The sequence below is a fragment of the Zingiber officinale genome, chromosome 2A (assembly GCF_018446385.1).
Source record: "Zingiber officinale cultivar Zhangliang chromosome 2A, Zo_v1.1, whole genome shotgun sequence".
In the NCBI taxonomy this organism is placed as follows: Eukaryota; Viridiplantae; Streptophyta; class Magnoliopsida; order Zingiberales; family Zingiberaceae; genus Zingiber; species Zingiber officinale.
The window spans coordinates 35,091,794-35,107,243 of record NC_055988.1 but is presented as its reverse complement, the minus strand read 5'-3'; the positions used below and the strand labels follow the sequence as shown (position 1 = coordinate 35,107,243).

General features: G+C 35.5%; 1 protein-coding gene across 6 annotated transcripts in view; it reads left to right on the top strand.

Annotated features, from left to right (window-relative positions):
- Positions 1-15,450, top strand: part of LOC122041020 (DNA topoisomerase 2-binding protein 1-like) — a 32,862-nt gene that overhangs the window by 17,035 nt on the left and 377 nt on the right. For 2 of the 6 annotated variants that reach the window (XM_042600541.1, XM_042600544.1), the window contains 14 exons: positions 4,798-4,905; positions 8,845-8,989; positions 9,250-9,341; positions 9,560-9,653; positions 9,760-10,204; positions 10,321-10,463; positions 10,623-10,948; positions 11,239-11,403; positions 13,093-13,383; positions 13,470-13,650; positions 13,720-13,910; positions 13,985-14,029; positions 14,100-14,185; positions 15,300-15,387. In XM_042600541.1, the coding sequence (XP_042456475.1) occupies positions 4,798-4,905; positions 8,845-8,989; positions 9,250-9,341; positions 9,560-9,653; positions 9,760-10,204; positions 10,321-10,463; positions 10,623-10,948; positions 11,239-11,403; positions 13,093-13,383; positions 13,470-13,650; positions 13,720-13,910; positions 13,985-14,029; positions 14,100-14,185; positions 15,300-15,387 (2,400 nt within the window). Of the gene's footprint in view, positions 1-4,797; positions 4,906-8,844; positions 8,990-9,249; positions 9,342-9,559; positions 9,654-9,759; positions 10,205-10,320; positions 10,464-10,622; positions 10,949-11,238; positions 11,404-13,092; positions 13,384-13,469; positions 13,651-13,697; positions 13,911-13,984; positions 14,030-14,099; positions 14,186-15,299; positions 15,388-15,450 lie in introns of those variants that run through there. The other 4 variants (XM_042600543.1, XM_042600542.1, XM_042600545.1 and 1 more) reach the window with 4 other exon arrangements.

The window sequence follows — 15,450 nt, the reverse complement described above, 5'->3', positions numbered from 1 at the left end:
TCCCTCTAAGATTCTAGCTTAGCATTTACTCCTTCACGTGTCTCATCTACCAAAATAATATCATCTGCAAATAACATGCACCACAGTACTGTGTCTTGAATGTGTGCAGTGAGTTCGTCTATAATTAGTGTAAAAAGATAGAGACTTAAGGCTGATCCTTGATGTAACCCTATCTTTATTGGAAATACTTCAGTTACTCCGCCTGAAGTCTTTACTCTGGTCGTTACATCCTCATACATATCCTTAATTAGTTCAATATATGTTACGCTAACACCTCTCTTTTCTAAAATTCTCCATATAAGTTCTCTTGGGACTCTATCATAAGTTTTTTCTAAGTCAATGAATACCATGTGTAGATCTTGTTTTTGCTCCCGATATTTTTCAATTAATTGTCTAAGGAGATGTATAGCTTCTATTGTCGACCTTCCAGGCATGAACCCAAATTGATTTTCTGTCACTGTGGTCTCCTTAATTTTTTTTCTATTACTTTTTCCCAAAGTTTCATAGTATGACTCATTAGTTTAATACCCCTATAGTTTGCACAATTTTGTATGTCTCCCTTGTTCTTATATAAGGGAACTAAAGTACTTATCATATTTTTTTCGTTTTCAATATCATGTTAAATAATTTTATAAGCCATTCAATACCTTGTTTCCCTAAGCACTTCCATACCTCTATTGGAATATTATCTGGTCCAACGGCTTTTCCATTGTGCATCTCATTTAAAGTTTGTTTTACTTCTGAAGTTTGAATTTTACGATAAAAATTAAAATTTCTATGTTCATTTGACCTAATTAAATTACCTAAGTTAAGTTGGTCACCTAAACCTTCATTAAAAAGTTGATGAAAATACCTCTTCTACCGCTCTTTTATTTCTCCATCATTTACTAATACTCTATTACATTCATCTTTAATACATTTTATTTGGCTAAGATCTCTTGTTTTCCTTTCTCTCACTTTAGCTATTCTATAAATATCTCTTTCCCCTTCTTTTGTATCCAATTTTTGATATAACCATTCAAAAGTTTCATTTTTTGCTTCACTCACTACTTTCTTAGCTTCTTTCTTGGCTATTATATATTTTTTTAAGTTTTCCACGTTCTTACAAATATATAATTCCTTGTAAGCTAATTCGTTTTTCCTTCACTTTCTCTTGTACTTTCTCATTCCACCACCAAGATTCTTTACTTAGTGGTGCATGTCCCTTTGACTCACCTAGTACACTCTTAGCTACTATTTTCAACTTTGATACCATCTTATCCCATGTTGTATTAGAGTCATTGTATATTTCACCTAATGCTTGTATTTTACCTTCTCCTTAAATATATTTTGTTTCTCATCCTTTAACTTCCACCACTTAATTCTAGGAATTGTATATATTTTCTTTCTATTGATACTATCTTTGAGGCGTATATCCAACACTACTACCCTATGTTGGGTAGTTAAACTTTCTCCAGGGATGACTTTGCAATCTTTACAAATCTTTCTATCCTTCTTCCTAACAATAAAAAAGTCAATTTGCAATTTATTATTCTCACTTTTGAATGTGACTAAGTGTTCTTCTCTTTTCTTAAAAAATGTATTAGCTAATATAAGATCATATGCTATCGCAAAATCTAATATAGTTTTCCCTTCCTCATTCCTCGTTCCAAACCCATAACTCCCATGTACTCTCTCATATTCCTCATTTTTCACTCCGACATGCCCATTTAGATCACCTCCTATTAAAATCATTTCATTTGGTGGAATATTTTGTAATATTTCATCTAAGTCCTCCCAAAACCTTGATTTGGTAGTTTCATCTAATCCTACTTGTGGTGCATATACGCTAATTATGTTCATAGTTTCTTTCGCCACTATTATTTTAAGAGCTATAATTCTATCCCATTTTCTAACTACTCCTACAACTTCATCCTTTAACAAACTATCTACAATGATACCCACTCCATTTCTTGCTTTACTCTTTCCAGTGTACCATAACTTAAAACCCGAGTTCTCTATCATCTTTGCCTCCTCGCCTGCCCATTTTGTCTCTTGTACACACAAAATACTAATTTTTCTCCTAATCATCATATCTACTACCTCCATTGATTTACCAGTGAGAGTTACTATATTCCATGTTCCAAATCTTAGATTATTAGTTTTCCTATCATATTTGTTCTTATCTAACTTATGGTGTGAGAACTCTTGCCTATTTAACACTACACCCAAGTTCTCATGGAGATGTAGCGGTCCTTGCTGAGACATTACAGTCGGACCCTGTAACGCGAACTCTTGCATATTTATCACTACACCCGAGTTCTGGAGATGTAGTGGTTCTTGCCGAGACGTTACAGTCGGACCTTACAACGCGTTCCTTCCGGGGAACAACCTAGCATTAGCACAATAGTTTAATGGATTCATTCATTGAATATTTGCCATAGTTTGACGCTGGCTGGCAACCTAACGCAACCCTCCTCCTTTATCCGGGCTTGGGACCGGCCATGACCGGTCATCATGGGCGGAGTTCTGTTCATGAAACTCAAATTCAGAAAATAATTTATCTAACCTAATGCTTGAAAGATCATTGGAAACCTTGTAGGCATCTACCACAGATGCCTATAAGGTATTCCGAGGAAAGGTTTTGAGTGCATACCGTATTATGTCGCGGTTCTCCACTTGCTGTTCGATTGCATGAAGTCCATTGAGGAGGTTTTGGGTGCGGGCGTGAAGCTGACTTGTCGACTCACCTTCTTGCATTTTAATGTTGCACAGTGCATTCAAAATTAAATCACGCTTACTTTATGCGTCGGAGATCCCTTTATGTAGCTAACTAGCTTGCCCCAAAGGTCCTTTGCGCTGATGAATGGTTCGACTCGGTTGAGTTCTTCCTTAGTCAAGCTACATTGTAGAGTTTGAGTTGCTTTAGCGTTGGCACGATTTTTTTTATTGGTTGGTCCCATTTGTCGTCGAATTGCGGGACTCCTTTGTCGGTGGGGATAGTAAATTTAGTTTGAATCACTATCCACATCTCCACCTGAGTTTTGAGGTGGTACTCCATTCGACTCTTCTAGTAGCCAAAGTCCTTGTAGGAGAAAAGAGGTAGTCGAGCTGTGTTGTAGCCTTCTTGATGGGCCATCAAAACAGATCTTGCATTCAAAAATAAATGAGGAAAACTATATCAAGATTTGATCTTGAATTAGTAGTGTGGAGGTAAAGAAATAAGAAAAATGAAAAAACAAGAAAAAAATAAATTACTTGAATGGTGGTTGCACCAATTCAGAGTGCCCTTTCGCTAACTCTCGTTCTTCAAAAACTCATTTAAAAGATAGTAGCAGAAATAACTCAAACACATAAAACAACTTTGTTTTTTACCGGGTTCATAGCCCAACGACTGCTAGTCCAAGGCTCGCGATTGTTGATCGCTTACGATGGACAATTCACTATTAGTCTCTCTATCACAACGAGAAAGAGACTCGTCTTTATAAAAGTCAAGGAACGGTAACATGTTTACCGTCCCCTTTCAAAATCAAGTACGAAAGACAATAAGTAAAACACAATTTTTACTGACAATTAAGAATCAAAGGAAAGCGCGGTTATCAAAGCAATGTTTTGGTGAGTGAAGCACTTGGAAGAAGGGGTAGACAATGATGATTTGAGCCTGTTGTTCGAAGGTCTTTTATAAGATACTCCAGGCGCATCTGCTTAGGGTGTCTCAGCCTATCCGATCTGAAGCCTTCGGTGACTTAGTCATCTCTGAGTGCCTGGATCCCTTCCGAGTGCTTGAACGGCTATCGTGGCATTATCTGGATGAAGCTTTGACCAACATTTTCCACATTGACTTTATCCCTTCCCTGGTGCCGAGATCCCTCTCGGGCACCTAGAAGTTTATGTGTGCTACCCAACCAGGGCGTGCCACCTCATCTGGACGTGTGGGTTTCGAATTGTTCGAGGACCTGGATCTACTTGGGGCGCTCGGACCTCCGGTCTCCTAGATCCATTCCGGGCGCCCAGAGTCCATTGATTCTGACAGCTTTTAAGTTTCAATCCTTGCATCGCAATGTTAACACAATAATATGAAAAGTAGTAAATTTGGACAGTTCTTACTATCTCAATCTTGACTTAGGATTTCCCGTGAAATCCTTAGTCCGATTGATGTCTACGTGTTTAGCATCTGATTTTTTGACCCCAGGACTTGATTCAACGTTTGATCGCTGATCTATCGACCAGTCCACTGACTTGTCTAGACTTTCCGCCTGGTGTTCTCAATTTGCCAAGTCTTCCACCTAGTATCCGGTTTAGCTGACCTATTAGGGCTTTTCTTTGCTTAGTATCTAGTCAACTTGATTTATTAGGTCTTCCTTTGTTGAGCTACCTGTACAACTTATTCAAGTTTGTTAGATCACAACATAGCTTAACTTTAAATCTTTGCCAATGTTAAAATTAGATTCAATTATATGGTGTTCCATACATCAATAAATAGTCTCTGACCTCACTGCACATTTGTGCAATGCAATTGATAAATGATATAAAAATAGGAAAATCTTGGATGCAACATTCCATGTATCATGTGGCCCTTGATTGGACTGGTATATATACATTGGATTGTGCTGACCTTGTGTGCTGAACTTCAGAATTTCTCTCACTAAACTATACCAGGTTATAATGCTTACAATCTAGCTGAACGGCATATACTCTCTCTCTCCTTTTCTTTTTAGATTAAATATTACTGTGGATTTGCTATTTATATTCCAAGTTTCTAAGAGTATTTGTTATCCACTATCAAGTTGCATTATATCTTACTATTTGTTTCATCAGATTCAGATTGAGCAGCTAGTTACTGCTATGGGAGGGGTATTGCATACAAAGGCATCTCAGGATGTCAATTTTGTCATAGTAAAGAATGTATTGGCTGCTAAGTACAAAGTATGCTCTAAAATCACATTTACTTCTTTAATAATTTTATTTGATATGTGAAAATAAGTTTTTTTGTTCAGGTTTTGCCACTGCTCTTTTCTTTTCTTTCCCTTTTCTTTATTTTATTCTCATTCGCACTGCCATAAAATTTGTTAGTTGTTTGCATTATGTTATTTAATTGTTTATTCAGTAGCCATTTAATAGTGTTTTTTATGCTGTAATCAATTTTCCAGTGTCATTTTCTCCATGTTGCTCCGCTAGCATGGTTTGGATTATAAGCATGGCCATGTGTATGCTGTGTTCTTCCCTCATAACTGTCTGTTTTTTTTTAAACTTAGAAGGAGAGTCATTTAGTAAAGGAATATTTTGCCACTCCCAGGTTAGTGGGATGAATCAACTATATATTATTCGGTCGCCATGGATCCCCAATTTTTAAGCTGTGAACATGAAGAACTTCAAGTGGTACAATTCCTGTCCCACCTAGATAACTCACACAATGCTTTACTCTATCAGTACATATATATGCCACACTAACATCTTTGTTAAACTTTGGATTGAGTGTTTTGCACTACTATTGCATCCTTATCTATCGTCTACTAGTCTCCATCTGAAGTAGTAGCTCTTGCTGCTACACAAGGTCATGGAGGTGGAGATCATGATGCGGACGTAGTTCATATCCATCTTATGTTCACTATGGTTACCCTGACTAGCATTCAAGATACAATTGGGATAAGTTTGGATGATCAATTATTGCATAGGTTGCTACACAAGTTAACATAATCTTTTGACTCTGTACTAGACATTGTTCGAAAACTACTTCTGTTCATCTTTGTTCATTATAACTACATCCATTTCTACTATTGTTTTTATGATAAAATCTAGTCGTGGCAATTGGGTTGGGTTGCTTGCGACCTGATTTGCCTATGTTGTGTCTGATGTAACTTGATAAGTTTTGTGCCATGTGGGGCTTGGTTGGGGCAGCACGACTCAGTGCTAGGCTGTGTCGAGCCTAGCTTCGAGCTTTGTCTAGCCTAACTCAGATACTAAAAAATAAGAAAAAATTTTGAAAAAAGAAAAAAAAATATCTGAAAAATAAAAAACATGATATATATATTTATTTGATAAAAATATTTCTATGATTTTTTATTTTCTAATTTTTTATTTTAAAATTTTAAATTATTAGTATTATTATTATTGAAAAATAAATAAGGGCCTATGGATCAGGCATCACTCAACTAGGCTAGTGCCTATGATGGGCGGCTGACCCTAAAGTCATGATTCGTGCTTAGCATGACTGTGATAGATTGGGCGTTGCGTGACACACCATAAAAATGGGCCAATTGGGCCTAGGCTGTGCTCGACCTTGTCCGTCCTTATCTTGTCAATGAATGTTTACTAAGGTATTAAAAAACATATGCAAGCCACAAATTACTACACAATGCATATGTAGGGGTATTTGTAGGTGCACATGTTGTGCCTCTTTCTTTTTTGAAAATTATAATAATATTAATGATGTACAATATCTTGTGTGAAAAAATTATATATATCATGTAATTTCTTGAATTAATCAACTAGCAATCAATATTTGACAATATTTGGAAAAGTTATTAGCGTGGTTCCTAAAATAGCCCCCTTTACTTTTATGTATTACTTCATTACCATTTATTTCTACATCCCTAAGCTTGGTATGTTTACATTTAAGTTATATTTATTTGCGAGTAGGTTTATTGCTAAACATTCTCCCTCAAGTTGGTTCAGTGATATTGTAAAACCCAACTTGCTACAAATGTATCAAAGTCTAGGACCTTAAAGCTTTATTAAACAAACTTGCTAATTGCTCCTTGGAACTTATAAATGAGGTGATGTTTTAGTGTTAACGATTCTCTATATGCTTACCAAGACATTGGCTTTAAAGAAATGTGGACAATCATGTAACTAGCTTAATCAACTTTATAGGAACATTTTCTAATTCAATTATTAATTGTTGGAGCCTGATAAACTTAAATGCAGCTAGAGTGATAGCTTGATATTCTTTCTTTCCTCCTGACTTAGTAACAACTATTTCCTGCTTGCTCTTTCAAGGTATCGTTTTGCCTTAAATGAACATAGTAGGTTGATGTAGATAGTTTGGATAGGATATCCATAGGGGCAGACACAAAGGCAGGCGGGGGTTAGCCCTCTCCCTCTCCCTATAAAGCTTTCATTACCAATATGCATTAATTAAAATTTATTATTTTCCTGCTGATAGTATTTGCATCCCTTGATTAATATCATTAAGGATAATTAATTCATTCCTAACTCATAAATGTTGTGTTTGTGGTGAGTGTGCCTAATCTGCATCAATATATCCCGTAATTTGAATAGGACCTTGGTTACTTTTGCTGAGGCAATTTTTATATATCACAGAATCTTTAGAGTTGTGTCTAATGACCCTAACAGGCCTCAAGAAATTGACTGATCACACTTGCAGTAAATAAGATATCAGGTTTCTTGACTATGAGGTAGCAACTTTCCAACTAACCTTTTGTACTTTCCTTGAATAGGTAATAACTCCCTTGTCTTGGTATCAATTTCACATTCTAATCCATGTGAGCGTCAATTGGTTTGCTCTTAGCTTTTCAGCCTCTGGCATATTAATCACATAATTTAGTTGAGATGTATAAAAATCTGATGTGTAATATCAAACTTCACTCAATTTCTTTTTCAATATTAATTCCAAATCTCAAGTGTACTTAATGGAACCCTAACATATTTATTTCACTCTGCAACCTCTTACGAAATCATGATGTTATTGACTCATAGACTTTATTCCCTTGTATCTTCAGTTTAAGGGAGAGTCAAGGAAGAAGATAATATCAAGTCATGAAGATCATGATCAACTTAATCCTTCAAAGATCTCTCCCTTAAAGATTGTTATGAACTGTAAACTCCTTACAGATCAACTTGGGGGCATCTTTAAGCTTCTCCATTTGCATTATGTCTTAATCTTACTTTTTTAGTCTTATTTTTCTTTTTTAAGTTCTTTTTCTAATTTATAGAATAAGTTCGATATGGATAATATCTTTAATCCAACTTGAGATTTAGTGTTAACAGTTATCTATTTTAGTTGAGGTTAGTGCACATTTGGTGTTTAAATTATAGGGTATCATGCTGCTGCCTTGTATAGATTATTTCATGGTTCTCCTTTGTGTAATAACAATTATATAACCGTTTCATCCCTGGCATCTGACTTTATCCAACTAACTCCAGTTCGTCTATCCTTTGCAAGTGTTAAATATATAAAATTGTAGATGTGTGCCCTCCCTAACAAGATTTGCTTTTAGAACAGTGATCAGCCAATCAACTTAACATAGAAAATTTCAACTTTCTTTTCTCTATATGTTCATCCAAAGTGGAAAGTGGAAGAAGCACTTTGCTCCTCTCCATTTTACTGTCCACTAAATAACAAGAAAATAAGCATCTTTGTTTTCTTGTCTTCTGTATCTCCATCCCTTATCTAGTTTTATTTCCCAATTTTCTATCATCCTTACCAAGTAAATAGGGTCCTAGTTTTAGTCCACAGGTTTTTTTTACTCTGAATATTACCTGTGGTAGATATCCACCATAATCTAGACTGGCTGTTAGCAAGAACAAGGGCTCTTCTTGCACATTACATTAGACATAAACTAAGTAAAATTTAAATTGTTTATGATGTTCTAATTATGCAAATACTAAGAAGGTAATGCTGCTAAGTATTGATTTACTCAATTAAAATGTTTGTTCTAATTGATTAGTAAGTTCTCATTTTCCACTTAGCGTTTATAAGATATTAAATTTTACAAGTATATATGTTCCTAGAGTAGCTTTTTCGCCCCACTTCTTATTTTGTTTTTATTGCATACTATTAATATGTACCTGAATTCATTTGATATTTCATACAATGGACTTAATGATTTGAATGTCTTCTAGTGGGCCTTAAACATCCTTAAGAAGCCTATTGTCACAATGAGCTGGTTAAGGCAATGCTGGACTGAGCATCGTGTTGTGCCACAAGAGGCTTATAGGATTCTTCCTTTCAGTGGTTTGACTATCTGCGTAACAAGAATTCCTGCAGGTATGCCTGGAAAAAATCTTATATATTAAGACAATAACCTAGTCTGGTTATAAATTAGGAAAATAAGTAATAATTAATTGTAGTCATGAAGTAATGGTTAATCATGTTTTTCAGAACTATGTCCTATGCCCAGACTTTTGACATAGGAAATCAGTAAGCTTGAGCAATTAGTGTGCCTTCTGGATCCTCTTTTGCAGTAACTTCTAATTATTTCCCTCATAATAATTAGTAATCAAAGTATATAATGTCAAACTTGACAGATGAGAGAAAGGAGATGGAGAAGTTGATTATAGACAATGGTGGCTCTTATTCAGCTGATCTTACCAAAAAGTGCAGTCATTTAATTTCAGACATATCCTCTTTTCGTTTTTTTCTTTCACAAATCCATGTTTTTATACTTCAGTTGACATTTCAGTTGCTGTATATTGATTCTCAGTAGTACAGATAGATAAGTCATGAGGTACCATGTTTGTTAGTCTTTTGCAATATATGAAAAGCCCAGTCATAGTCAATTTTCTCTCTTATATTACTGTTGTTTGTGAGAAACATTAGATCCTTGACAGTATATACGCTCCTCAAGGGGATAAGTACATGGTTGCACGACGGTGGGGTTATATTCATATTGTTACCCGCAGATGGATTGATCAATCTATTGTGAGAAGAGGTATATCTGTGCAGGATTGAAATGTGATTTTCTTGGACACTGTATACCACTATCCTTATTTTAATCTCTGAATGCATGCATTTTACTTTTCTGTATTTTTTTGTAGCTTGTCTAGATGAAGCTTTGTTCCCTGTTCAATTAAATTCTGTTTCTTGCAATGATGTGAAACGTTCTCAAAAGGAACGAAGATGCCAGGAGTTGAGTAATACGAACTCCCAAACTGTTTCACCACTAATGTTTGGGGACGTAGAAGCTACACTGTCACAGAATGTATCTTCTTCATTTTCTGATGCTACTAAGGTGAATAATGAGGGGACTGATTCAGCAGTGATACTGATGAAGGATGAACAGAAGTTGGACACTTGCATCATTGATGACTTAGAGTCAGATGATTATGACCTTTATTTGTCAGATTGCAGAATTTCACTTGTGGGTTTCTCTGAGGCTGAACTAAGCAAACTTCTAAATATGATAATTAACGGTGGGGGCACTCGGCATATGTCACTTAGTGAGAAACTGACTCACATAATCATTGGTGAACCTTCCGATAGGCAAGTTTTTCTGTATCTTGCTCGACAATTAGAAAACTGTCTAATTCCATTTCTCATATTCCAAAAATTCAAAAGTTCCATATTAGTGTTCCTCAAATATGATTGTTTATTTGTAGTGAAAAGAAAGAGGTAAGACACTTAGCTGCTTGTGGTGTCATCAATGTGGTAAAGGCTACTTGGCTTGAGGAGTGTAATAAAACAAAGGAAGCACTCCCTATAAGCACAAGACACCTAGCATCTGAACTAATTTTTTCAAAAGGTTTTAGCTTCACATATATTCTTCTCTGATCTTCTGTGCAATTTCACATGAATGAAGTCTCTCATCTCACCATTCTTGATATAGTTGGGGTCTCTTGAATTGTTTGAAATCACATATTGACCTGAATTTTCTTTTTCTACCTATTACTTTGGATTGCAGATTCCACATGCTATGCCACTGAGTCATCTACTGCCAAGGTGGAAAATTTTGCTGCCATTCCTTCTGTATCAGCTAGTCATCATTCAGATAAATTCAGAGCAGAGTTATTTTTAGAGAAGAGAGCCAAAAATAATGTAAATGGAAGCCTTTCGAAAATAGCGATTAATGCTGAAATATCAAACCCATGTTCTGCTGGAAAAAGTTTGAGTCAGGGAATTCAGAAACATGGCCCCTATTCCAGAAATTTGGGTACTCAAATTAGAGGACCATCAAACACTTTTAAAGGGAAACATTTCTGTTTCTCAAGTTCTTTTCCTCAAGAACGGGTTGGTCAATTTCTTAGCACATAGCTCGACTTGTTCTAAGTACATTCAGCACTTACTGTATAGGACAGCTATTTTTTATTATTGCTTTTAACTGTTATTCCAGTGACACACCTTGCCATAGGTCTTTTGATTTGTCTTCAATTGTATGCTATTTTGCTTGGATGATATATAATTGTTTCATATAATATTGTTTTAATCAACATTAATTTTACTGCAGTTGATGAGGTATCAGATTTGTTTGTAGCATTTTATATTTCTCATCTTTGTGTTTCTTTCCTGTTTTTAACCAGAGGGCTGAGATTATTGAATGGGTCATGGAAGGAGGAGGTACCATGATAAACGATCAATCTAAGATGAATGCAAATTATATGATTGAGTGTCACGGTATCGTGCATGCTCCTGTTGATTGTTCTCAGATTGTGGTTTCAACTCATTGGATACGCTCTTGTTTGGAGGTAGTTATCTTTATCACACTGTATTATGAATGCAAAGTTTAATATTCAATTGCATAATTTATTATTTATGCCATGCTATTGCTTTTCATTGATAACTGCTGTCTAGTAATAGACTACCTATGGCATGTGGTGTTCCTATTACTGCTGTTATTGGTTTGTGCATCTCTACCAGAAATGGTACTTATTATCTAGCTTTTTACTAAAGTAAAGAAGTTAATTTTTCCAGTTCAAAGGTATAACATGGCGTGGCTATAATATTATTTTGATAGTGAATCTTCAATGTTCTTAAACAAGTTGAACTTTAGGAGGTAGAGACACAAGTTATACTATTCCACTTGAAAGTAACAAAAATATTGCCTTGGCTATTGCATGCTTACAATGCAATTTTGTAGAAAATAAAAGGGTGCTCCTAATTATCCATATCGTTAAATGGGCACCTCTCTTTTAAAAAATTATCAAAACAACATCCCACCCATAATTTGATATCCAAAATACCCCTTTATGCCCCACCTTGGAGCAGTTTTGACCAAAGTTGCACTACTTTGGAGAAACTTTGACCAAACGTGCACCACTTTGGAGTAGCTTTGAGCAAACTTGCACCGCCTTGAGCAGTTTTGATCAAAGCTGTACCGCCTTGAGCAGTTTTGATTAAAGCTGCACCACTTTCTAGCAACTTTGACCAAAGCTGTTCCAAGGTGGAGCAACTTTGGCCAAAATTGCACCACTGTAGAGCAGCTTTGACAAAAGTTGCTCCGCCTTGGAGATGCATTATTCCAAGGGCACGAGCAGCGTTGGTCAAAGCATCTCTGAAGTGGAGCATAAAAAGGTATTTCAGGCATCAAATTATAGGTGAAGCAATGTTTTGATAATTTTTGAAAGAAGGGTGCCATATGAATAATTAGGGACCGCCCTTTAGATTCTGTTATGCAGTTTTTGCAAGGGTTTCTTGGTAGGACATGAGAATAGTTATTGCAAAATCTCTGTGATTTGTATTGGGTTTATACTAAAATTTGAATTTTGTTTTTATAAATAATTTGATTTTTTCTAATGTTCTATTCTCTTTTAAATTTATATTGTGGACTTCTAATTTGTTACTCGATAAAAAAAGGATAGCCCGGTGCACAAATCTCTTGCCAATGCAGGGTTCCGGAAAAGGGTTAGATCATATTGGGTCTATTGTATGTAGCCTTACCATGCATTGCACGAGGTTATTTCCGTGACTCGAACTCGTGACCACAAGGTTACACACAATAACTTTACCGTTGCGCCAAGGCTCCCCTTCAATTTACTACTTGATAATTTTTTTTTAATCTCTGTATGTTTATTTTGTTTCGATCAATTCCAAATGTGTTGGTAAGTTATTTTGAAGTATTTTGGATTTCTGTATATTGTTTTTATCTATGCTCATTGCAGTTTGAGTTCCATATTCAGAATTTGCAATTTCTCGTGTGGTACCTAAGTTGACATCCTTCCAAACAAATTTAGTAGTGGGTTGAATGAATTAGAAAGGATAGATGTTTGATTTTTTTTTCTGAGTCATGCGAGCCATAACACTAGCATTTCCAAGAAAGCTAAATTTTTATTTCTTGCGTACCTGATTGATTGTTATCTACTGTTTTTTATATTGTATATTATTTTTCTTAAATGATGCTAAACAAGAGCATGTTTTGTGGAGTGGCATTGTTATAGGATGCACACATCCAAGATGTTGGAAGCCATATTATCTACTCTCCATTGCGGTGTCACATTCCGCTATCTGGATTTGAAAGCCTTCGATTTTGTGTCTCACAGTATGAAGAGAAAGAAAGACTTTTGTTAAGAAACTTGTGCTTTACGCTGGGGGCTAAATTTACTGAGAAATTGACTAAAAAAGTCACACATTTATTGTGTAAGTTTGCCACTGGACCAAAATATGAGGCTGCTTGTAGGTGGGGAATTCAATCCATCACTTTTGATTGGATTAAAGAGTGCATTTTTCAGGTTTAACTCTTTTTGAGTTGTGCATTTCTTCCATGAAGTACAAAACCATACTGTCTTTGAAACTTTTTTTCCAAATCCTTTTGTAGGATATGATTATTAGTCTTGATCCATTTCGGCCTAAACCTGTAAGTGATGAGGATTTGGAAGCAGGTTTATGCACTCTGAGTCAGTACCCTACACAGTCACAGACAGCTCAGATTTCTGGGATTCCATCTCAGCTGGTGAGTGAGTCTTTGGAGTCAAAAAAGAACACAACCAAAAGGGCAGGTGAATCTTATACAGAGTACAACAATTGCCCTTTATTTATTTTTCAGATTAAGAATATGGACATTGCAGGATTCTCATATGAAGGCCTTTGCGAAAAGGATGTTGGAATATGTAGGAAAAGTTTACGATTATCGGAATGTCGTACGAATACTGATGCAGCAAAGAAGAATAGAATACCTGAAAATTCCTTGATTAGTAATGATAAAACAGTTCCTGATTTTGCAGATGCGATTGAATATCTACTGGCTCAGTCACCAAATGTAATTATTTGCATATTTCCTTAAAGAACTGTATACGTTACTAACCAAACTGATCCCTTTTTCCCTCGCTGAAGATCCAGGATATGAAGTCACCTCTGCAATCTGGTTGTGGACAAGGAGTATCCTTTTTATCTGAATCATGGGATTTATCCTTCTCACTTGATTTTATTTTACCTTAACTAGCTGCAGATGTTTTCATCTGACCATTCTATAATTTGCAAAGGTAATGAAAGTTCAAGCTCCACTTTTGGTGTTTCAAAACATTGGATGAACAAGTAAGTTATCAATATTTTTCCTAGGAAGTTCAGAGCTAGGAAAATATTTACATTCAAATGGATATTATTTCTCTGGAACATTGCTCCATGATTTTCCATGCAGTGAAGGCAATAATTGAAGATGATAGAAAATGAGATAATTGTGGATTTAAATGCTAAATGAAATCTTAATGTGTGTCATGGATTTTGGAAGCACTTTCAAATCAGATACCAATTAATTGTCAAACATTTCCTCTTGATCTCAAGACAAGGAGAGGGGATTAATGGTAGAAGTATGTGATTTTATATGAACTTATGTAGATGACATCTGTTCTCAAAATGAAGTTTGCAGGTTAAGAATTGTTTGTTCGTATTGGTGTGGTTTTTTTTCTTTGTCTTTGATCACGAGGTGTCTCTACACCACATTGGATGTAAGAAATTTCTCATTCAAGGCAGGAGTGGCAAGGATAAACCTCTCCCAAAAGTGGCGCTTGGGGTGAGCGAGCCACCTTTATATGAATTCGAACCCTTGACCTTTAGTACCTTTATATGAATTCGAACCCTTGACCTTTAGTGAAAGTTCTTCGGATCTAATTCGCTTACTGCTAGACTAAACAATTGTTTATATATTGATGAGGTCTTTGACTACAATCATTACTCTTGGAGCAGATGCTACACTGGACAAACATGTACCATTTATTTCTTTTGGATAAAAGACAATTCAATTATTAGTTATGGCCCATCTAATGTGCTGTTTTTTCTATAATCAATGGTATCGTCTATAATTTCTTGGTGTCCTGGCAAATCTGCAGGACATTGTTTAACTGCATGTAGCTTTGTTATTCAATCAAATTTCCAGTGATATGCATATACTACAGTTCATCCGTATGTAGTCTCAGGCAGATGAGAATTGAATACTTATTGCTGCATCCGTTTGCAGTTTAACTGCTGAATCTAGTTTGAACTATGGAATTTCTTTTGAAAATATACTTGTAGTTGTCTACTCTTCATGTAAAATCTCATTTACGGTAATTAATATACCTTTTTGTGTAAGGACAATATGATTGTCTTGTCATAATTTGAAAACAGTTTAGTTGGCTTCTCATTTTACCAACTGTTGTTGCCTTTCCATTAGGACTACTGATGTCATGGTTTCTGCTGCTTCGTCTCATGAAAAAGTTAATGGCAATTATGCTTTTAGTGAGACACAAACAGATTCACAGGTGTGTGATTAATCTTTGTTTAATCATCTCAAGACAAGTTTATTTTATAAACCATGTTCTTGT